Source organism: Heptranchias perlo, chromosome 35, assembly GCF_035084215.1.
Source record: "Heptranchias perlo isolate sHepPer1 chromosome 35, sHepPer1.hap1, whole genome shotgun sequence".
NCBI classification, from domain to species: domain Eukaryota; kingdom Metazoa; phylum Chordata; class Chondrichthyes; order Hexanchiformes; family Hexanchidae; genus Heptranchias; species Heptranchias perlo.
The window spans coordinates 27,845,271-27,869,190 of NC_090359.1; the positions used below are offsets into that span (position 1 = coordinate 27,845,271).

At 52.9% G+C, this 23,920-nt stretch overlaps 1 protein-coding gene across 1 annotated transcript; it reads left to right on the forward strand.

Annotated features, from left to right (window-relative positions):
- The first annotated feature begins 1,202 nt into the window (after positions 1-1,202).
- On the forward strand, positions 1,203-6,877 carry LOC137302544 (zinc finger and BTB domain-containing protein 38-like). The gene has a single exon (XM_067972288.1). The coding sequence runs from the start codon at positions 1,212-1,214 to the stop codon at positions 5,802-5,804; it is 4,593 nt and encodes a 1,530-aa protein (XP_067828389.1). The 5' UTR covers positions 1,203-1,211; the 3' UTR covers positions 5,805-6,877.
- Positions 6,878-23,920: the final 17,043 nt, after the last annotated feature.

The following is a 23,920-nucleotide window of genomic DNA, read 5'->3' on the forward strand; positions in this document are numbered from 1 at the left end:
TGTGACATCTGGAATGTGATGTCTAGATTGTGACACCTGGGACCGTGACATCTGGAGTGTGATGTCTAGATTGTGACACCTGGGACTGTGACATCTCGAGTGTGATGTCTAGATTATGACACCTGGGACTGTGACATCTGGAGTGTGACATCTGGAATGTGATGTCTAGATTGTGACACCTGGGACCGTGACATCTGGAGTGTGATGTCTAGATTGTGACACCTGGGACTGTGACATCTGGAGTGTGATATCTAGATTGTGGCACCTGGGACCGTGACATCTGGAGTGTAACATCCGGATTATGACACCTGGGACTGTGACATCTGGAGTGTGATGTTTAGTTTGTGACACCTGGGGCCATGACATCTGGAACATGTCTGGAGTGTGACATCTGGAGTGTGACTTCTGGACTATGACATCTGGAGTGTGATTTTTGAGAGAACTGATAGGGGGGCTCCTGGAATCAGGAGTCATGAGGATGGAAGTCCTGGGGTCCAGGAGGATTGGTAAGGTCCAGGACATTGAAAGGGAGGAAGGCGAGTCTGTCACATTAGGGGTGCCGGGTCTATCAGACTTCTGGTGGAGCTGGACCCAGGAAAGTTGGACCTGAATTGCCCTTGGCCCCTTTCAGACCAGTAGTTCACCGCATTCCTGCCTCTCAGCCTCCTTCCCAGGTCCACCGACAGTCATCAAGTGGGCAATGAAGGGTTTTCGAAATGCTGAGGAGTGGATAATGTACCTGGAGATGGGCTGACTAACTGGGACAGGACTGGAGGGCATGAGTCGTCTCGAGGAAGTCCTGAGGTTTGAATGGTATACACAGAGTAGTGATGTGGAACGCACTCCCAGATAAAGCAGCGAGCACTGTGCTGTTTGACACCTCTAACTTAGAGCTGGATGAACATCTGAGTCGGTAGCAGGATTGAGGGTTAGAAGGATCAGGAGAGAGAGAGAAAAACATGGCAGTTTCTGAACTAGTGGGTTCATGAAACTGCAACATGGAGGATAATGTAGGACAGAAGGTTAGGGAGAGATTTGGGAGTTGAGATTGATTCACCTCTCAGGCTGAGGGGAACGGAGATTAACCTATTGGATAGAGTCCATGATAAGGTAGACTGTACTGGGTCTACTGAAGGAATGGGCCAACTGGCATTATCGTGTTTTTAAAGTTCTTTCTTTGTCTTGTTTTTTTTTGCAGGTTCAAAGACAAAATGGCTTCCAGCTTCGAGGTGATGGACAGAAGTCACTCGAAGGTCCTCCTTCATGAGTTAGATGAACAGCGGTTACAAGGCACCTTTTGTGATGTGATCATCGTGGTGGGAGACAGCAAATTCAAAGCCCATAAGAATGTCCTCGCTGCTTTCAGCCTCTACTTCAAGGAGCTCCTGGCCAGCCAGAACTACTGGGTTATGGATCAGGTACTGGAACTGAGGGAGATAAAGGCAGAAGTCTTTGCAAAGATCCTCAACTTCATCTACAGTTCCCGAGTTGTGATCGAGAAGCTGGAGGAAGCCAACGAGCTGGCGACCGCGGGGCATCGATTGGGAATCCACTTTCTGGAAGAATTAGTTGAGGTCTCCTCTCAGACCAGAATCTGCAACGAGCGATCAATATGCTCCTCCGCCCAGTCTTCACTCTCCGATTCATCCGACCAAGGCACCAAAGAAGGCAATCACGACTGCACCGGCAGCAAAGGTTTAGAGGACCCCATTCGCCCTCTTGGGTCTTGGCCGACTGATTCATTCTTCAACTCAAGAGCCTCAGTAGGACCATTCTTCCCAATTGACCTAACAGCAAGCACTAGCAGACAGTCGGGGGACGCGGAACGGCCCCCCTCCGCCTATCGCTCCCAAAACCTGCCCGGTCAGCCAGGAGATACTGGAACCCACCCTCCCGAACGATCCCAGGCCACCAGCGCGGAACGGGAGGAAGACGGGACTCCCCTGAGTCAGGAAGGCAACGAGCCCGGTGACGATGGCAATAGCCAGCCGAGCAGCCCCTTCCACGGGGCTTTCGCGAGGGGAGCCTCTCGAGACTTGCAAGGAGAGGCAAATGAGGAGGCGAAGAGACTCTACACACTGAGCACCGTCGCCTTCCAAGGGTTGGGTTTCAGCGTCGAGGAGGCCGCCAATCCCAGCAACCCGAGCGCCCTTCCCATGAAGGAGCAGGCGGCCACGGCGCTGTCAGCGCCCAATGGGGTCTGGGGCTCGGCGTCCCCCGCCGGGACGGCTGAGACGGCCCCGTCTGTCCACGCCCGGCTTCACCGGGCCGGCAGGGCTCTGAGCTGCCGCCACTGCGACAAGGCCTTCATCCACGTCAAGCGGCTGCACACGCACCAGACGCTGTGCCGGGAACGGGCGGAGAGGCCGCCCTCCTCTGACGGCCGCCATCATCACCACCACCATCACCGCCACCACCGTCACCACCACCCCGCCGACCGGAGGGACCCAGGCCAGGCCGGAGGGGAGCAGATCTCGGACGGGGAGCCCTCGCGGCTGGCGCTGGCCGGAGACGGCGAGCAGGGGAGGAGGCCGCGGAGCCTGCCGAGATTGGAGGTCCCCACTGACGACGAGCACTTCATGAAGGTGGTGGACGGCCACCTGCTCTACTTTTGCGCCATCTGCGAGCGCTCCTACATGACCCTGTCCAGCCTCAAGCGCCACGCCAACGTCCACTCCTGGCGCCGGAAGTACCCGTGCCGCTACTGTGACAAAGTCTTCGCCCTGGCCGAATACCGCACCAAGCACGAGGTGTGGCACACTGGGGAGAGGAGGTACCAGTGCATCTTCTGCTGGGAGACCTTTGTGACGTACTACAACCTGAAAACCCACCAAAAATCCTTCCACGGTGTTGACCCCGGACTCACCACCAGTCAAAAGACGCCCAATGGCGGCTACAAACCAAAACTCAATGCGTTCAAGCTGTACCGACTGCTGCCCATGAGGTCGCAGAAGCGACCGTACAAAACCTACAGCCACTCCGTCCCGGGCAACATGCTGAAATACACCCAGAGCCTCCCCATCTCACTGGCCGCCGGCGCCTCCCCCGAGCCTAACTTGGCCGCGCTATCCCCCGCTTCGCCCGCCAAGTACGTCCAGGACGCGGAGGAGCCGGCTTGCCCGCTGAGGGCGGAGAAGGAAGACCTCCCCTCGGACCAGGGGTCACTCCGCAGGCCCACACGCGCACCGTCTCCGAAAGAGAGCGCCCGGAATGGAAGTCCACCTCCAAGCGGGTTCACCGGCTGCCACCCGGCGGACGCCGGGCACGAGCGAGCGGCGCCAAGCGAGGCGGCGGCGGGCGCAGGGGTTCCCGGGGAGTACCCGAGCGCAGCCGAGGCGCTGGTCCCTCAGGTGGCAAATGCCGAGGTGGCCAGTCCGGTCTCCTCCGTCATCACTTACGGGCACCCCGCCTCTTCCGTCATTGTGCACAGTAACGCCCTGGCTCACCGCAGCCAGTCTTCGGTCATAGCTTACAACGGCAAGTGCGCCCAAGAGAAGGGCGCGGGCTCCCCGTCGCCGGCCGCCTCGCCCGCCGCCTCGCCCGCCAAGAAACAGCCCCCGAAGGACCGCGCCCAATCTCGGGAGCGGCCTCTCGGCGTGGGCGCCAACCAAAGACACGAGCAGCAGAGGGAGCCGAGGTGTCTGAAGCCAAAGAAATACTCGACGCAGGCCAAGGGCAAGACCATGACCTACGTCGCCAAGCCGGCGTGCGCGGGCACCGCCTCGGAGAGCAGGGGCGCCCCGCTGTGCCAAATCACCGTGCGGATCGGGGAGGAGGCCATTGTGAAGCGGAGGATATCAGAGTCGGACCTGATCCGCGACAAGGGCAGCGCCAGCAAAGGGCGGAGGTTGGACGGCGAGCACCAGCCTGCCGCCGAGGGCAAGAAGCCCCGGGCGGACGAGGCGGACAGGGAGTGCCAGCGGAAGACCGATTACTTCCTGGGCAACGAGTCCGGCGACGAGGTCAGCGACAACGACACCGACGACAACCTGTGGCGGCCGTACTACTCCTACAAGCCCAAGAGGAGGGCGGGCACTTTCCACAAGACCAAGAAGTCGGGCTGGAGGAGGAAGCTTCGCTACCGGCCCTCGGCCAGGTGGCTCCAGAGAGCCGCCCAGGGAGCAGACCGGGAGGCAGAGGGGCCCATGGAATCCTGCTCCCAGCAACAAGAGCCGAGCGAGGCAGGTCCGTGCGACGAGGCCAAGGAGGCAGGAAGTCCCGTCCGACTCGGTTGCAAGTTCTGCGCCGCCACGTTCTCCGACCGGGCTTCGGCGGAGCGTCACGAGAGGTGTCACGATGGGGACCAGCTCTTCACCTGCACCACCTGCGGGAAGCAGTTCTCGGTCCTCAGGAACCTACGGAAACACGAGCAGGTTCACTCGGCCGCCGCCGAGCTGCACTGCCGGCACTGTGACAAGGTCTTCACCTTGGCCAAGACCCTGAAGAAGCACGAGAAGGCGCACAGCGGCCAGAAGATGTGGCCCCCCCCCGTCCCGCCTCAGGGTCCGGAGAGCGGCGGGGAATCTCCGGGGCAGGGACCCCGCACCGCCGGGAGGAAGCCTCTGGAGCGGCACGCTTGCGTCCATTGCACGAAGACGTGCAAAACAGCGGCGGCTTTGGGGAGACACCAGAAGCGGCACCTGGCGGAGGGGAGGAAGGGCTCATCGAGGGCGGGCAGAGCGCCAGACGCCGAACGGAACGGAGGCGCGTCAGAACCAGACTCAGCGGCGGGGAACGCAGCCGGCGATGTCCGTTACTCCGAGCCCCCTTGCCCGGTACCAGATGAGGTGAACAGCAATCCACCAAAGCCAAGAGAGGGAAGAAGTGGTAACGTGTTCCAGACTGAGGTCCACCAACAAATGATTGTACCTTACGCAGAGCACCACCCCCAGGAAAGAGAGACCTGTCCCGCGGGAGAGAGCTGCTCCATCTCCCCCCGTGACCCCATGGCCTTGCCCGCACCCGGTGGAGAGAGTGCCCTGGGGCAAGAGATGATGGCGCCGCCCAGAGCAGGCGCTCAGATGAGCTCGATGCACCAAATGCTGATGCTGCAGGGAGGCGATGCTGGCGGAGCAGACGCGCCAGAGACGAGGATGCCCTACGCAAACGCCAGCGCCCAGGAGGCCCAGGCTCAGGAGATGCTCCTGCCGCATTCGAGGAACGGCTCGCCCGGCACCAGCGAGAGCAGCCGCGACCCCCCGGCTCCAGAGGCGGTGATGCTGCCCGCCGAGGACGTTGGCGAGGACCCCGCGCCGCAGGGAATGGCGTCGGCAAGGGACGACGGCCAGGACTTCCACACGCTGGAGCCCATGATGTCCCAGGAGGCGGTGGGGTTCGAGGAGACCGGGGCCGTCCCGGAATCCTGCACCGAGTCGGAATACCCAGTCCAGGAGTACCCGATCCCCCTCATCACCACCGGAAACTGCCGGTCGCACGGCGAGCCTGAGAGTAAGTCGCACGCTTTCCACCCCGGCGCAGTGCCGTTCAAGGAAGGGCACGAAGATTTGAGCAAGGTGGCGTTTTACCAAGATCCCTACCAGCTGGTCTACGGCCACCAGCTGCTTGCCGGAGCCTACCCGTACAACTTCGCGCACGTTTCGCCTCTGCCGGTGGCGCTGAACATGGTGATCCGGGACGAGAAGGGGCAACAGCTGCCCCTGCTGCACAGGATGTTCGTGTACCCCACGCCCTGCCGGGACGAGGCGCCAGGACCGCTGGGAACCAACGGCAACGGTGGGGGAGGGAGTCGCGACGAGGCGGGCCGAGAGCTGCTGGCCGGGGAGAAGGGCTCTCCAATGTACTGAGCCGTCCGGTTGGAAGCCAGTCGTAGTACCTCAGATGTAGCTGGGTCATTCTCTGCAGTCACGCCACCAAAATTCAATGTTCTAGGTTATCGCACTGTGTTGGGGGGTAGGTGATGGGTCAAGTTGGCCAAAGGTCGATGGGTCAATTTGGCCAAAAGTCGATGGGTCAATTTGGCCGAAAGTCGATGGGTCAATTTGGCCACGCGGGCCAGCCGAGCACCATCCAGGTCCTCTTTGCTTGACCAAGGTCCTAAAAAAAAACCCGAGACAAAATTTGTATTTATAACCAAGCCCCCGTTATCGGTGTGATTTCGTTTGCTGCACTTTTTACGCCATTTGGGGTTTTTTTTTTGGTCCGGAACTTTTAACCTTCTGCGCGTTATCACAGGTGAGATGTCACATTCACCAGAGACTGACGATAAGAGGAGCTTCCAGTTAGAGAGATTGCCATTGAGTGGGAGCTCTGAAACCAGTCAATGATTGGACTGACCTGACAGGTTTCACTGTGAATGGGGCAATTGGCGATTTTTTTTTGGCGTTGTTTCCCTCTGCCTCTCCTCACGTCTCCTCCTCATCCGTAACCAAGTGGTTGACAGGAACCCCTGCAGACTAGGTGGGCCAGCACTGGGTGACAATGGCCAACTAATGATGGTAAAGCGGACTGTTGTTTTCAGTGGGAAATGACCAACAGACGGTGATCCCCATTCCATCTCCAACGTTTAATCGGAGAGACATTTCAACAAGCCAAAACTGAACAAGTGCCAATCGCTCACAGCACATGTACATCGACATAGGATTGCTCCTGTCGCCATTTTAGGCAAATTCAGAAGCATCATAGGCAGGCAGGGATTTGAGGAGTCCGTTCCATCCCTCTTGGCTTGTCCTGGTCATTTTGGCCCATGTTCTGCTGGGACCAATCCCATCTCTTAAATAGAAAACAAGAAACAAAATGATTAATTGATGGCCACGTACCTTTCAATGCAGTATAGATTGTATAGATTGAGTATTTATATATTATATTACATAGAATTACATCGAATTTACAGCACAGAAACAGACCATTCTGCCTATCTGGTCCATGCTGGTGTTTATGCTCCACACGAGCCTCCTCCCTCCCTGCTTCATCTCACCCTATCACCATATCCTTCTATTCCTTTCTCCCTCATGTGTTTATCCAGCTTCCCCTTAAATCCATCTACACTATTCACCTCAACCACTCCTTGTGGGAGCGAGCATATAAGGAGATATTAGGGACAGGTGACCAAAAGCTCGGTCAAAGAGGGAGGTTTTAAGGAGCGTCTTAACGGAGGAGAGAGAGAGGCGGAGAGGTTTAGGGAGGGAATTCCAGAGCTTAGGGCCCAGGCAGCTGAAGGCACGGCCGCCAATGGTGGAGCGATGGGAATCGGGGATGCGCGAGAGGCTGGAATATTTGCCTCAACTACTCCACATGGTAACAACGTACCCGTTGCTTCAGTCGGTACAACACTGGGCTGAGGCTCACTAGGGATATTGGACACAAGTATGAACCCGTTGACTGATGTATTGCTGGCCTCCGATGGCCTTCCCTTCCCTCTACAATCCTCAGGCTTTTCAAAACCCAACTCGGCCTTGCCTAATTGTTACTTTCTTATTGACCTTGTTACACAAATACCACATGGAGTGGTTGAGCTGGATAAACACATGAGGGAGAAAGGAATAGAAGGATATACTGATCAGATTAGATGAAGGTGGCTTGTGTGGAGCAGTATGGACCAGATGGGCCGAATGGCCAGTTTCTGTGCTGTAAATTCTATGTAATTCCACAGAAGTGAAGGACCAAGATTCATAGTGCAGCAGACCGCTTACTGAAACCCAGATAGCTCCCAGTATCCCGTTTTTTTGTTTTCGATCACAATAATAACGCGTCTGGGATACTGCAAGTTTTGAAATATCTTATTAGCCGCACTCTCATTCTTCCGAGCTCTTCCAAAGCTTTGTTCCCTTCGCCGCATCAGTCGGGACCCAAAGAAAGTGGACCAGTCAAGACATTATTTTTGTCGTCCGTTGGGGAAATATATCACTGCTGCACACCCACCCCTCGCCCTCTAAATGGGAGGGAGCATAAAACATAGGGTCAAAATTCAAAATTTAAACCCAACGGGCCCGGGGAGCGGGACTGATCTCAATGATGGGTTTTTTTTTGTAAGTAAACAGAGCCCAGGAACTGATGGCCGTGGCAGCAGTGAGCAATCAGTAAACGTGCTCGTATTGCAGTCATACTGCCCGCTGTTCTTAGCAAGACTCCAACGGGTTAATTAACGCCTGCGTTCAACTGTGAACAGGGGGTTCTCGCCATGAACGTGTTGGAAATTTCAGCTAGATTATGTACATGAGCGAGAAAGGAATAGAAGGATATGCTGATAGGGTGAGATGAGGTAGGGAGGGAGGAGGCTCGTGTTGAGCGTAAACACCGGCACAGACCAGTTGGGCCGAATGGCCTGTTTCTATGTTGTAAAACACTGTGTAAGAACTTCCCTACTTCATCTCACCCTATCAGCATATCCTTCTATTCCTTTCTCCCTCATGTGTTTATCTCATGGCACAGCAATCCTGTCCTTGTAAAACAGCACATGATCTGTGAGCAATGCCACGGGGGGTGCGTGTGTGGGGTTGGGAGTGGGGCGGGGGGACATGCCTGCTAATATCTATATAGCTATAAAAATAAGTCTTATGTCTATCACATTCCACCTGTAAAGTCACTTAACCCTCGCTCTGTAACATGAGCCGCAGCACAAAAATTACAAGCTCCCCGACCGAACAACAATTAAACTTTTGATTGACCTGAGATTAAAGCAGCGAATGCTGGAAATGAGCAGTGGGTCAGTCCGCGTGTGTGAACAGAGAAGGGAGAGCGTGATGCCAGTGCGCACACTCGAAACCTCATCACCCGTCTTTTCTCTTGCTCGATTTTAAAATTCTCATCTTTGTTTTCAAATCCCTCCATAGCCCTCGCCCCCCCTCCCTATCTCTGTAACCTCCTCCAGCCCCTACAACCCTCCGAGATCTCTGCGCTCCTCCAATTCTTGCCTCTTGCGCATCCCCCCGATTCCCATCGCTCCACCATTGGCGGCCGTGCCTTCAGCTGCCCGGGCCCTAAGCTCTGGAATTCCCTCCCTAAACCTCTCCGCCTCTCTCTCCTCCTTTAAGACGCTCTTTAAAACCTACCTCTTTGACCGAGCTTTTGGTCACCTGTCCTAATATCTCCTTATGTGGCTTGGTGTTGAATTCTGTCTGATTTACGCTCCTGTGAAGCACCTTGGGGAGGTTTTACTCTGTTTAAGGCGCTATATGAATGCAAGTTGTTGTTGTTATTTCTAGATGCTGATTGACCTGTGCTTACTTAACAGCAAACTAGAACGTGTGGCCTTATGGAGACCTTAGCAGCAGCATAATACAGCGGGCATTTCAAGGTTATAATGCTCCTGGACTTATCAGTGTGTCATCTGACTTACTGTAAGCAATAGAACAGGAGATCTGCTAGTCTAGTAATATATATATCAATAGGCCACTTTATCCCTGCATTTATCCTATATAGCAGGCAATTTATCCCTGTGTTTATAACGTACACAAGGCTACCTGTGCGCCCTTGTTACCTGCCCCGGGGAGGCTCTGTGGCACCAGCTGCTTCAAGTCATAACCAATGCCCTTAAAGGGGCTCTTAAAGGGGCCAACACCTCAGCGACTCAATGACTAAAAGACTCTTCCTCTCCCTCTCCCTCCGTGAGCTGGAGGTAGAACACAGCACGGACCTGTGCCCCTATCGGGGGGCAGAGGGGGAGGAGGGGCGAAGTGGTGGGGGGGGCCCCCCTCTCCTGGGTCCTACCAAGCTCCAGGTGGGGTACGATCCCTGCCCTGAGCTTCCTTTCCCCGATTCTCCACCACTTACGAAACAATTCAAGCTCGGTTAGAATTACGGCACGACGCAGCACAGAAGGAGGCCATTCGGCCCATTGTGCCTGGGCCGGCTCTTTTGAAAGAGCTATCCAATTAGTTCCACTCTCCTCCCCCCTCCCCACACCGCCCCCTACACCTCCCCCCAGCCCTGCTCTTTCCCCCCGTCGCCCGGCATTTTTTTCCCTCTTTCAAGACTTCATCCAATTTCCCCCTTTTTGAAAGTTACCATTGAATGTTCTTGCACCCCATTGTTGAAAGGAATTCAGTTGAAACCCCAAGCGGCAGCTTATGCCCCCGCCCCCCGGCTCTTCCCCAGGGTGTGACCAATCACCTTGTTCGACCTCTGCTCCACCTTCTCTTCTCCCGCTGCCCGGCTCCCCTCCCTTCATCATCTCTGAGCCCCATGACTCTCGGCCCGTCCCTGCCTGTCTCCCGGGCTTATCCCTACCTCAACTCATCCCAACTCCCCTCCCACTCTCACAACCATTCCTGCACTCAGTCTCCACCCCCTGCCTCAGCTCATCCGCTGCTGAAACCCTCATCCATTCCCTGTTACCCCCAGACTGGACTATTCCAATGCTCTCCTGGCTGACCTCCCATCTCCCATCCTCCGTAAACTTTAACTCATCCAAAACTCTGCTGCCCCGTATCCTAACTCGCACCGAGTCCCGTTCACCCATCACCCCCTGTGCTCACTGACCGACATTGGCTCTCGGTCCGGGAACACCTCGATTTTAAAATTCTCATCCTTGTTTTCAAATCCCTCCATGGCCCTCGCCCCCCTCCCTATCCCTGTAACCCCCTCCACGGCCCTCGCCCCCCTCCCTATCTCTGTAACCTCCTCCAGCCCCTACAACCCTCCGAGATCTCTGCGCTCCTCCAATTCTAGTCCTTCTCCGCTCCCCCTCCCTCGCTCCGCCTCCCTCACTGCCCGCTCCCTTAAGCCCCCTCCCTCTCCCTGTCTCCCTGACCTTCCCTCACCGCCCTCACCCTCACCCCCCTCACTGCCCCCTCCCTCACCCTCACCACCCCCTGCCTCACCCCCCTCACCCTCACTGCCCCATCCTCACCCCCCTCACTGCCCCCTCACCCCCCCCACTGCCCTCTCACCCCCCTCACTGCCCTCTCACCCCCCTCACTGCCCCCTCACCGCCCTCTCACCCCCCTCACCCCTCCGCACCGCCCCCTCCCTCACCCCCCTCAGCCCCCCGCACCGCCCCCTCCCTCACCCCCCTCTCTGTCTCCATTTATTATTCTTCTCTTTAATGTTTTGTTCCTCGAACCATAATTTCCAGCCAATCTGAGCCAGTGTAATGTCTCCTGTTTGTAATCGGGTGACTCATAATTTCCTTTACTGACTGTCAGCCAACTGGATGATAAACAGACACACAGACAGAGACACACACACAGAGACACACACACACACACACACAGAGACACACACACACAGAGACACACACACACAGACACACACACAGAGACACAGACAGACACACACACAGACACACACACACACACACACAGAGACACACACACACACACACAGACACACACACACACAGACACACACACACACACAGACACACACAGAGACACAGACACACACAGACAGACACACACACAGAGACACACACACACACAGAGACACACCAGAGACACACACACACACACAGACACAGAGACACACACACAGGCACACACACACAGACACAGAAACAGAGAGACACACAGATAGACACAGACACACACAGGGACACACAGATAGACACACACACACACACACACAGGGACACATAGACTGACACAGACACACACACAGGGACTCACAGACATATGCAGACACACACAGGGACACACTGACTAATCACACATGTCCATACATAGTCAAGCGCACAGGTAGCCACCGCACAGTCTGAGATGTGAGTACACACGGATTGTTGGGATCTTTCACTGCTGACTGTGCGGGAAAGCCCACTCTCCCACAATGGGCACCTGCAGCCTTGCAAGCTGCCCCCCTGGGTCCTAGTGCCCAGCAAACATTCTGCAACTGGTCCGATCCACTGGACTTGAGAATCCGGTGATCGCCCGCCATCTCCCCTCAAACTCCCGGCGGCCGGCTCGATATGAGGCCATGCTGTGGGTGGGGGACTGGTGTGACGGTGGGGCTGATCTGCACCCACTCTTCCTATTCGCTTTTAAATGAACTCAGAGACCTGAGGGGGTAATTTTTCACTTAGCGCCGTAATGTAAAACCAGCTCTGCCTCTATAGAAACGGAAAGTCAGGTGATTTCTGCGGCGGGCACTAGGACCCTGACGGGCACCCGCCCCGCAGCACCAATTGTATGCTATGGGATAGGGTGCAAATGACCCTCCCCAGGGTGACCTCATTCACCTCATGAAGCTGGAAAGGTCGATTCTGTCCATCACAATCCCACTCTCCCTCTCTCTCTCCCTCTCCCTCTCTCTGTCTCTCTCTTCTTCTCTCTCTCTCCCTCTGTCTCTCTTTCCCTCTGTCTCCCTCTCTCTCTCCATCTGTCTCCCTCTCTCTCTCTCTCTCCGTCTGTCTCTCTCTCCCTTTCCCTCTCTCTCCCTCTGTCTCTCTCTTCTTCTCTCCCTCTCTCTCCCTCTCTTTCCCTCTGTCTCTCTCTCTCTCTCCATCTGTCTCTCCCTCTCCCTCTCTCTCTCCCTCTCTGTCTCTCTCTCACTTCATCTGTCTCTCTCTCATTGTCTGGCTCTCTCTCTCTATCTCATCTTCTCTCTCTCTCACTGTCTGTATGTCTGTCTGTCTCTCTGTCACTCTCTATCTCTCTCTCTCACTCTATCTCTCTTTCATTGTCTGGCTCTCTCTCTCTGTCACTCTATCTCTCTCTCTCTCACTATCTGTCTCTCTCTCTATCTCACTTTCTCTCTCTCTCACCATCTGTATGTCTGTCTGTCTCTGTCACTCTATCTCTCTCTCACTCTATCTGTCTCTCATTGTCTGGCTCTCTCTCTCTATCTCACTTTCTCTCTCTCTCACTGTCTGTATGTCTGTCTGTCTCTCTGTCACTCTCTCACTCTATCTGTCTCTCATTGTCTGGCTCTCTCTCTATCTCTCTCTCTCTCTCTCTCTCTCACTGTCTGTCTGTCTCTCTCTATCTCTCTCTGTCTCTCTCTCTCTCTCACTGTCTCTCTCTCTCTCTCACTCTCTATCTCTCTCTTTCTCTCTCTCTCTCACTGTCTGTCTCTCTCTGTCACTCTCTATCTCTCTCTGTCTTTCTCTCTCTCTCTCACTGTCTGTCTGTCTCTCTCTGTCACTCTCTATCTCTCTCTGTCTCTCTCTCTCTCTCTCTCACTGTCTCTCTCTCTCTGTCACTCTCTATCTCTCTCTTTCTCTCTCTCTCTCACTGTCTGTCTGTCTCTCTCTGTCACTCTCTATCTCTCTCTCTCTCTCTCTCTCTCACTGTCTCTCTCTCTCTGTCACTCTCTATCTCTCTCTTTCTCTCTCTCTCTCACTGTCTGTCTGTCTCTCTCTGTCACTCTCTATCTCTCTCTGTCTATCTCTCTATCTCTCACTGTCTGTCTGTCTCTCTCTGTCACTCTCTATCTCTCTTTTATCGATATCACTATGGTCATTGCTCCTTTGAACTTTCCCCTCAAGCTCCAAAATGGGACTGTAACTTGCTCCTCACTGTGTGCGAATGGCACCATCTCCCGTTCTGTCCTGGGACGGGTGATCTGTGGAGCTGGTCTCCTTGCACGGCCTTCCCTTCCCTTCCCTCCCCTTCCTGTTATGATGTACAGGCTTCCTATAGCTTCCTGACGTCCCCCCTCTCATTCTTTCATTGCTGTTTGTGGGATCTTGCTGTGTGCAAATTGTCTGCCGCGTTTCCTACATTACAACAGTGAGTACAGTAAAGTGCTTTACAGCCAATGAAGCACTTTTTGAAGTGTAGTCACTGTTGTAATGAAGGCAACGCGGCAGCCAATTTGCGCACAGCAAGATCCCACAAACAGCAATGTGATAAATGACCAGATCATCTGATTTTTTTTTAGTGATGTTGGTTGAGGGATAAATATTGGCCCCAGGACACCGGGGAGAACTCCCCCTGCTCTTTTTCGAATAGTGGCCATGGGATCTTTTACATCCACCTGAGAGGGCAGACGAGGCCTCGGTTTAACATCTCATCCGAAAGACGGCACCTCAGACAGTGCAGCACTCCCTCAGTACTGACCCTCCGACAGTGCAGCACTCCCTCAGTACTGTCCCTCCGACAGTGCAGCACTCCCTCAGCACTGACCCTCCGACAGTGCAGCACTCCCTCAGTACTGACCCTCCGACAGTGCAGCACTCCCTCAGTACTGACCCTCCGACAGTGCAGCACTCCCTCAGTACTGACCCTCCGACAGTGCTGCACTCCCTCAGTACTGTCCCTCCGACAGTGCGGCGCTCCCTCAGTACTGACCCTCCGACAGTGCGGCGCTCCCTCAGTACTGTCCCTCCGACAGTGCAGTGCTCCCTCAGTACTGACCCTCCGACAGTGCGGCACTCCCTCAGTACTGTCCCTCCGACAGTGCGGCGCTCCCTCAGTACTGACCCTCCGACAGTGCGGCGCTCCCTCAGTACTGACCCTCCGACAGTGCGGCGCTCCCTCAGTACTGACCCTCCGACAGTGCAGTGCTCCCTCGGTACTGACCCTCCGACAGTGCAGCGCTCCCTCAGTACTGTCCCTCCGACAGTGCAGTGCTCCCTCAGTACTGACCCTCCAACAGTGCAGTGCTCCCTCAGTACTGACCCTCCGACAGTGCAGCGCTCCCTCAGTACTGACCCTCCGACAGTGCAGTGCTCCCTCAGTACTGACCCTCCGACAGTGCAGCACTCCCTCGGTACTGACCCTCCGACAGTGCAGCGTTCCCTCAGTACTGGCACTGGGACTGTTGGACCTGGATTATGGGCTCGAGTGTCTGGAGTGGGACTCGTATCCACCACCTTCTGACTGACAGAGGTGAGAGAACGCTGTCTGGAACCTTTCTGCTCTTCAGGGTTCAGCTCCTGACTTGGTAAACACTCCGAGGGTTAACGAAAACCTATTCCTTTCTCCCCTTTACCCTTCTTATCTCTGGGACAACGAAGACCAACACAAGCGTGTGCAATTGGGAACAGGTGGAGTTGCGAAGGCTTCTGTACAGCTGACCACCCTCGTCTGGGCCTTTAGCGCATAAACACGACCATGGGTAGCTGTGGGGGGAATATTCTGCAATGGAGAGACATGCAGCAAACTCAGTGCTGATCTCTTGACACTAATTTCACTTTGTAAAATTTCCAACAACTTGCATTTATATAGTGCCTTTAATTCTCATCCTTGTTTTCAAATCCCTCCATGGCCCTCGCCCCCTCCCTATCTCTGTAACCTCCTCCAGCCCCTACAACCCTCCGAGATCTCTGCGCTCCTCCAATTCTGGCCTCTCGCGCATCCCCGATTTCCATCGCTCCACCATTGGCGGCCGTGCCTTCAGCTGCCTGGGCCCTAAGCTCTGGAATTCCCTCCCTAAACCTCTCCCCCTCTCTCTCCTCCTTTAAGACGCTCCTTAAAACACAACTCTTCGACCAAGCTTTTGGTCACCTGTCCTAATATCTCCTTATGTGGCTCCGTATCAGATTTTGTCTGTTAATCGCTCCTGTGAAGCCACATAAGGAGATATTAGGGACAGGTGACTAAAAGCTTGGTCAAAGAGGTAGGTTTGAAGGAGCATCTTAAAGGAGGAGAGAGAGGCGGAGAGGTTTAGGGAGGGAATTCCAGAGCTTCGGGCCCAGGCAACTGAAGGCACGGCCGCCAATGGTGGAGCGATGGGAATCCAACCATGAGAAAATCTTTTGAGAGAGAGAAACCTGAGTCAAGTGCTGAAAGATTGGGAGATAGAGCCAAAGATTCTGGGGGTTCAGAGGCTGCTTGAGCATCACAAAGAGAGTTAGACCAGTCACAAACCTTATTTATTCCTTTTAATATCGCTAGACTAATGGCACAGACTATAACCAGTAAACAAACATGAGCTTGGCTAATGCCTTTTTTCATGTGGATGATGTCCCTTTAAGAACTACATTCCCACCCTCAAGACTTCTTTAAGAATCAGAGATGTCGGCCATGGCTCAGTGGGGAGCTCTCTCTCTCGCCTTTAAGTCAGAAGGTCGTGGGTTCGAGCCCCACTCCAGAGACATGAGCACAAAATCCAGGCCGACACTCCCAGTGCCAGTGGTGAGGGAGTGCTGCACTGTCGGAGGTGCCGTCTATCGGATGAGACGCTAAACTGAGGCCCGGTCCGCCCTCTCAGGTGGACATAAAAGATCCCACGGCCACTATTGGAAGAACGGCAGGGGAGATCTCCCTGGGGCCAATATTTATCCCACAACCAACGTCACTAAAAAAAACAGATGATCTGGATCATTATCACATTGCTGTTTGTGGGATCTTGCTGTGCGCAAATTGGCTGCCGCGTTTCCTACATTACAACAGTGACTACACTTCAAAAAAGTACTTCATTCGCTGTAAGGCGCTTTGGGGCGTCCTGAGGTGGTGATAGGCGTTCTTTTAATGCAATACAAAGCATTCTAACGGAGAGCGACCTCCGCTGGGTTACCAGTGTTGGGAGTGCGCAATCTCGTTGCCTAGGCAACCGATGGGGCCACTCTTTGAGCAGAGGTGTAATAAGCAATCTGAAGTTTGTAGCGGAGATTCTTGTCGTGATGTGGGACCTTTTTTTTGTTGCATTCATTCTCGGGAGATGTGGGCGTCGCTGGCAAGGCCGCCATTTATTGTCCCCCCCACTCCCCACGTCCCCCCTGAGAAGGTGGCGTTGGGCCTCCATCTCGAGCCGCCCATAGTGGTTTGGATACAACTGAGTGGCTCGCTGGGCCACTTCAGAGGGGCGTGAAGAATCAACCGGATTGGGCCGCGGGACTGGAGTCACATATAGATCCAGACCGGGTAAAGGGACATTGGTGAACCAGTTGGGTTTTCATAGAATGATACAGCACAGAAGGAGGCCATTAGTCTCGCTCGACCCCCTTGCTCTTTCCCCGCAGCCCTGCAAATTTTTCCCCTTCGAGTATTTATCCAATTCCCTTTTGAAAGTTATTATTGAATCTGCTTCCACCGCCCTTTCAGGCAGCGCATTCCAGATCAGAACAACTCGCTGCGTAAAATTTTTTTTCTCTTCATCTCCCCCTCTGTTTCTTTTGCCAATTGTCTTAAATCTGTGTCCTCTGGTTACCGACCCTCCTGCCACTGGAAACAGTTTCTCCTTATTTACTCTTATCAAAACCCCTCATGATTTTGAACACCTCGATTAAATCTCCCCTTAACCTTCTCGGCTCTAAGGAGAACAATCCCAGCTTCTCCAGTCTCTCCGCATAACTGAGGTCCCTCATCCCTGGGACCATTCTGGTAAATCTCCTCCGCACCCTCTCCAAGGCCTTGACATCCTTCCTAAAGTGCGGTGCCCAGAATTGGGACACAACACTCCAGCCGGGGTCTAACCAGTGATTTGTAAGGGTTTACGGCAATCTGACAGTTTTATGGTCACTTTTGACAACACCAGATTCTTATTTGCAGCTTTTTAAAAACTGAATTAGAATTCTCAAACTGGCCATGGTGGGATTTGAACTCACGTTCCCTGGATTATTAGTCCATGAACATAACTCACTGCCCTTCCGTACCCCATATATGGTCGATGATAGGATAAGAACTTGTAAGAAGAGCAATGTGCCTCAATGGATGAAAAATAGACAGTTGAGGCCAATTCTCAGCCGAACACGGCCCATTTTTTTGGCGGGGGGTGGGGGGAGATCTCCAAAATGGACATTGGGACCCAGATGGTACAGTGTAGAGCAAAGCAGCCAAAAAAAGTGTTTAAACTTATTTTTCTAAAGAAAAAAAGGCACAAAAAAGCAAAGTTAAAATTATTAAAAGGAAGAGAAAATGAGGAGTTAAAGGGAGGGGAGGTTGGGAACCAGGCAGAGTAAAGTGATTAAGATTTTTTATTTTTATATATATATATATATATATATATAAATACAAAGTTGTTTAAGAGTTTATTTTTGTAGTTTAGAATCAATATTGCAGTAATGAAACTTGTCCTGATGTTGGAGGAAATTTATTACTGTAATATTAGGGGTTGTAACATTGTACATTCACAAAATGGCCGACACTTGCATTTCCCAGGAGCCTTTGGCAGGCTAAGGGCTAGTGTCCTTACATCTTTCTTTTCCACTTCTACCCATTACTGGAGCATTGTGTAAGGTATTAATGAGCATCAATGGGGAGATACTGAGCCCAGCACCATGAGGAAGGTGGATTAGCGGGAAGGACTTAAACTTTCATAACGGACCTTGTGTCCATTGTTGGGCTCTTGTCCTTAGTCCATCGACCCCATTGAGTTGGTACTTAAAATAAAGATTCACAAACAGTCAACAAAAGGTGAAACTAAAAATAGAGACTAAGATAGGGGGTGGAGTGGGTTAAGGCACTGACCTTTGAACTCTGAGAACTGGATTCTAATCCAGCCCAGACTCGAGGGGATGAACGTTCCCTCTTGTTCTGACTCTAGGCCTCTTACGTAAAATGAGCTGCACTGGCCTCAATCAGGTTCCTAATGGGAACAAAGAAGCACCCGAATATGGCACCAACTTGGCTTTCTCAGTCAGAAAGTACACAAGGATGATTGGCTTGGGTATTCAGAATATTACTCACTGGTGCAGTGGGGGACAGTCCAGGGACTGAGGTCAATTCTTGGGGCAATGTAGAGGGAGCTTTACTCTGTATCAAACCCTGTACCTGCCCTGGGAGTGTTTGATGGGACAGTGTAGAGGGAGCTTTACTCTGTATCTAACCCTGTACCTGCCCTGGGAGTGTTTGATGGGACAGTGTAGAGGGAGCTTTACTCTGTATCTAACCCTGTACCTGCCCTGGGAGTGTTTGATGGGACAGTGTAGGGGGAGCTTTACTCTGTATCTAACCCATGCTGTACCTGCCCTGGGAGTGTTTGATGGGACAGTGTAGAGGGAGCTTTACTCTGTATCTAACCCTGTACCTGCCCTGGGAGTGTTTGATGGGACAGTGTAGAGGGAGCTTTACTCTGTATCTAACCCTGTACCTGCCCTGGGAGTGTTTGATGGGACAGTGTAGAGGGAGCTTTACTCTGTATTTAACCCTGTACCTGCCCTGGGAGTGTTTGATGGGACAGTGTAGAGGGAGCTTTACTCTGTATCTAACCCGTGCTGTACCTGCCCTGGGAGTGTTTGATGGGACAGTGTGGAGGGAGCTTTACTCTGTATCTAACCCTGTACCTGCCCTGGGAGTGTTTGATGGGACAGTGTAGAGGGAGCTTTACTCTGTATCTAACCCACGCTGTACCTGCCCTGGGAGTGTTTGATGGAGCAATGTAGAGGGAGCTTTACTCTGTATCTAACCCTGTACCTGCCCTGGGAGTGTTTGATGGGACAGTGTAGAGGGAGCTTTACTCAGTATCTAACCCTGTACCTGCCCTGGGAGTGTTTGATGGGACAGTGTAGAGGGAGCTTTACTCTGTATCTAACCCATGCTGTACCTGCCCTGGGAGTGTTTGATGGAGCAATGTAGAGGGAGCTTTACTCTGTATCTAACCCTGTACCTGCCCTGGGAGTGTTTGATGGGACAGTGTAGAGGGAGCTTTACTCAGTATCTAACCCTGTACCTGCCCTGGGAGTGTTTGATGGGACAGTGTAGAGGGAGCTTTACTCTGTATCTAACCCTGTACCTGCCCTGGGAGTGTTTGATGGGACAGTGTAGAGGGAGCTTTACTCTGTATCTAACCCTGTACCTGCCCTGGGAGTGTTTGATGGGACAGTGTAGAGGGAGCTTTACTCTGTATCTAACCTTGTACCTGCCCTGGGAGTGTTTGATGGGACAGTGTAGAGGGAGCTTTACTCTGTATCTAACGGTCTGAGACTATAATCAACACACACACATACACATACACACACACAGACACACATACAACAGTATCTCTTAGTCTCATCCACAACGCACTCCCTCCAAAGATCACAGAAGAATATTAAGACTGCCATCATCCTCATGTGAAACACATTTGCCTTAAGAGAGTTCTGGGATGGTTACATCCCACCTCACTGTTAGGTCAGTAATCTACATGACTGCTTCAATAAAAAACGCAGTACATGGGATGTGCAAGCAGAAAGCAAAAGATCGACTCTTTACAACATGCAGGCTCCTTTATTAATCTTTTGATCAATGAGGCATTCGCACAAAAAATACCGTCACCTATTGTGTTGGAATAGTGATTGTCAGTCCTGATCTTTGAGGTTCAAGGCAAGGAGGTTATGGTGACTGGGCTGAGCTGGACTGTAATGATGCAGATGTACAGAGTGCTTCCAAGTTTTCCCTTTTAAAGGCCCCAAAAGAAATTGAATCCTGATTTTGCCAAAGCCTACGGGGAAATGCTGGATACTTTAGACTGAGTAACTAAATATAGTTGGAAAAATGAAAAGGGGAATTGGGTGGGGCAGTGGGTTATTATACAGATATCACTGGCACCTGGGGGGGAGAGTAACCCCCGGGCTGATGGGACAGATGTCTCTTTTCTCCGGTGGCGATGAGATTCCTAAGCAAAGTGAGTTTGGGGCAGTCAACTCATTGTATCCGGGACAACAAGGCCTTCTGTACAGCACAGATTGGGACTCGGCTGGTATTTGGGTGTCTTCTGAGATTGGGGTGGAGACACTTTGATGGGACAGTGTAGAAGGAGCTTTACTCTGTATCTAACCCTGTCCCTGCCCTGGGAGTGTTTGATGGGACAGTGTAGAAGGAGCTTTACTCTGTATCTAACCCTGTCCCTGCCCTGGGAGTGTTTGATGGAACAGCGTAGAGGGAGCTTTACTCTGTATCTAACCCTGTCCCTGCCCTGGGAGTGTTTGATGGGACAGTGTAGAGGGAGCTTTACTCTGTATCTAATCCGTGCTGTACCTGCCCTGGGAGTGTTTGATGGGACAGTGTAGAGGGAGCTTTACTCTGTATCTAACCCTGTACCTGCCCCGGGAGTGTTTGATGGGACAGTGTAGAGGGAGCTTTACTCTGTATCTAACCCTGTACCTGCCCTGGGAGTGTTTGATGGGACAGTGTAGAGGGAGCTTTACTCTGTATTTAACCCTGTACCTGCCCTGGGAGTGTTTGATGGGACAGTGTAGAGGGAGCTTTACTCTGTATCTAACCCGTGCTGTACCTGCCCTGGGAATGTTTGATGGGACAGTGTAGAGGGAGCTTTACTCTGTATCTAACCCGTGCTGTACCTGTCCTGGGAGTGTTTGATGGGACAGTGTAGAGGGAGCTTTACTCTGTATCTAACCCATGCTGTACCTGCCCTGGGAGTGTTTGATGGGACAGTGTAGAGGGAGCTTTACTCTGTATCTAACCCGTGCTGTACCTGCCCTGGGAGTGTTTGATGGGACAGTGTAGAGGGAGCTTTACTCTGTATCTAACCCGTGCTGTACCTGCCCGGGGAGTGTTTGATGGGACAGTGTAGAGGGAGCTTTACTCTGTATCTAACCCTATCCGTGCCCTGGGAGTGTTTGATGGGACATTGGATCCTTGAAATGGGAAGTGAATTCCTCGGCACTAATGATCCATTTTGACAGTGACAAAAAAGTTGAAACAATATCTATTTTTTGAAAGACTGGAAGCCTCCTCTTTGGTCCTTTGATGGGTGTAGCATGGTGACCATTTTGGGGAGGCGTGCCGGGAGGGACGAGTGGGGTTTGTTATATCAGCCGGTTTTCTGATGAGCTCATCCTGTGGTAATGATGCCGGGAGCCATTCACCACAGAGAATTCGTTGTTGTCAAGGAGAATGATGGGCCAATCAGAAACGTCCTGACTGCGAAGCATTTTGTGTCATAACTCTACGCGCGTTACCAAAGCCCCTCGCCCACCTCAACTCCCCTCCTCCTCCCTCCACCCCCCACAAACACACGGTGGGAGATTGGCATTCCCGTTAAACTTTTTGCATTTCTGTTATCACTGGAGGGATAAGGTGTGGACACAAGTCTTGAGGGGACAAACCTGTCCTCCAGATTGGGCCTTCCATTCCTGAACGACTCTACTAACCAATCTTATGGAGATTGTCGCGTTCCAATGTAATTGTTTGTTATCGTCTAGTGTTCTATCGGATTCCTCGTTGGGCATTATGAGTGTAGAACTTTCTTTTTTGTTTAATGTCGGTATAATGCGCCCTGCAGATGAGCCAGATCAAGGGCTGCTCTGCTCGTAACTAGTAGTTTCTCAATTGGGAATGAATGGCAGGTTTGCTTGGGACAACTATGGGTCAGGACATCCGTCTCCTGCCCCTAGGGTCTAGGGGCTAGGTCCCATCCTGAGGGGATCAGGAGATGTCCTTTTCTCTCCAATGGGGCTCACTGTGTTGCCCCCCTTGCCCTCCGAGACTCGGCTTCCAGTCCATCCCCTGACAGAACGGTGACCGCCTCCCCACATTCCCCCCCCCCCTCCACTCCCCCAATGGCTGGTCGGGGTTCTAAGTGGTTGTTACAGCCCAAGAGCAGACACGCAGACCGCAGCCCAAAACGCTTTTCCTGTTTGGCACAAATTGTCGCTATTTACTGGCAGATCCGGGCACTGGTGTTTAGGAAATCAACGTTGGCAGCAAGTGAACATTACTGGGGGAAGTAAGAGGCTTTATAAATATTGGGCCCAGCTCATGTTACACACAGGATAGCACGGGGTGGAGAGTGTTGCTCAGAAGATGACACAGGGTGGAGCGTGTTACACACAGGACGACACAGGGTGGAGTGTGTTACACACAGGACGACACAGGGTGGAGCGTGTTACACACAGGACGATACAGGGTGGAGCGTGTTACACACAGGACGACACAGGGTGGAGTGTGTTACACACAGGGTAACACACAGATTGGAGCATGTTACATAGGACAACACACAGTGGAGCATGTTACATACAGGACAGCACACGGTGGAGCATGTTACATACAGGACAACACAAGGGGTGGAGTGTATTACACACAGGACAACACACAGGGTGGAGTGTGTTACACACAGGATAACATTCAAGGTGGAGTGTGTTACACACAGGACAACACACAGGGTGGAACATGTTACACACAGGACAACACACAGGGTGGAACATGTTACACACAGGACAACACACAGGATGGAGAGTGTTATAATATATTTAAGGAGAATGGGATTTTGATGAGGAAATTCCGGGAACTCCTGTGTGGTGTTTTTCTGGATGGTTTATGTTTCTCCCTCTCACCCGGTTGCCCACCGTCTCACCAAGTCTGGAGGGCAGGCCGTTCCCAGGGAATCTCTACCAACGCTGTATGGGACATGTATGATTTGACGTACATAGAATTACATTGAATGTACAGCACAGAAACAGGCCATTCGGCCCAACAGGTCCATGCTGGTGTTTATGCTCCACACGAGCCATGCTCACCATGATGGGGGAGGGGCTGTTGATCCCTGATTTATCCTCCTTTCTTCACCTTATTGTGTGGGGAGGGGAGGGTAGGGGAGATGTGCTAATAGTGTGAGGGGTTTCTCCTCTCCCTTCTTTAAGGACTGACTCTCATTGGGGTACGTAGGTAACATCAACCCCCTGGTACTTGTCCTGATGGGCCATTCTTCACGTGAGAGCTGGCTAATCAACCATGGGGGGCATCACAGTCAAGCCCAACCCTGTCCTCAATTAACAGACACCCACAGGTGGACGTGCGGAGACAGAGGTTACGCATTCCCCGGGGGTCACTGGATAGTATTTAGGAGCAGAAAGCAGAGCTGATTTCCCCTCTCACTTGCATGGGGTAATGGGGCTAATTGAAGGGCATCGGTCGCGGGGCCTAGTGGAGGTCAACTGACACAACACGGACCGGGGTGGGGGGGGGGGGGTGGGCGGGGTTGGGGGGAGGAGGTGGGGCGGGGCGGGAGCTGTCGGTTGAACTTGGGACTTCCTGGGGCCGGCAACACACTGGGCATTGCTCCCAGGAACGATTACAATACCTTCCCAATAGCCTCCCAATACCCTCCCAATAACCCCAATACCTTCCCAATAGCCTCCCAATACCCTCCCAATACCCTCCCAATACCCTCCCAATACCTTCCCAATACCTTCCCAATAGCCTCC

Coding starts and splice junctions, on each gene's coding strand:
- LOC137302544 (XM_067972288.1), top strand. CDS start 1,212: ATGGCTTCCAGCTTCGAGGTGATGGACAGAAGTCACTCGAAGGTCCTC.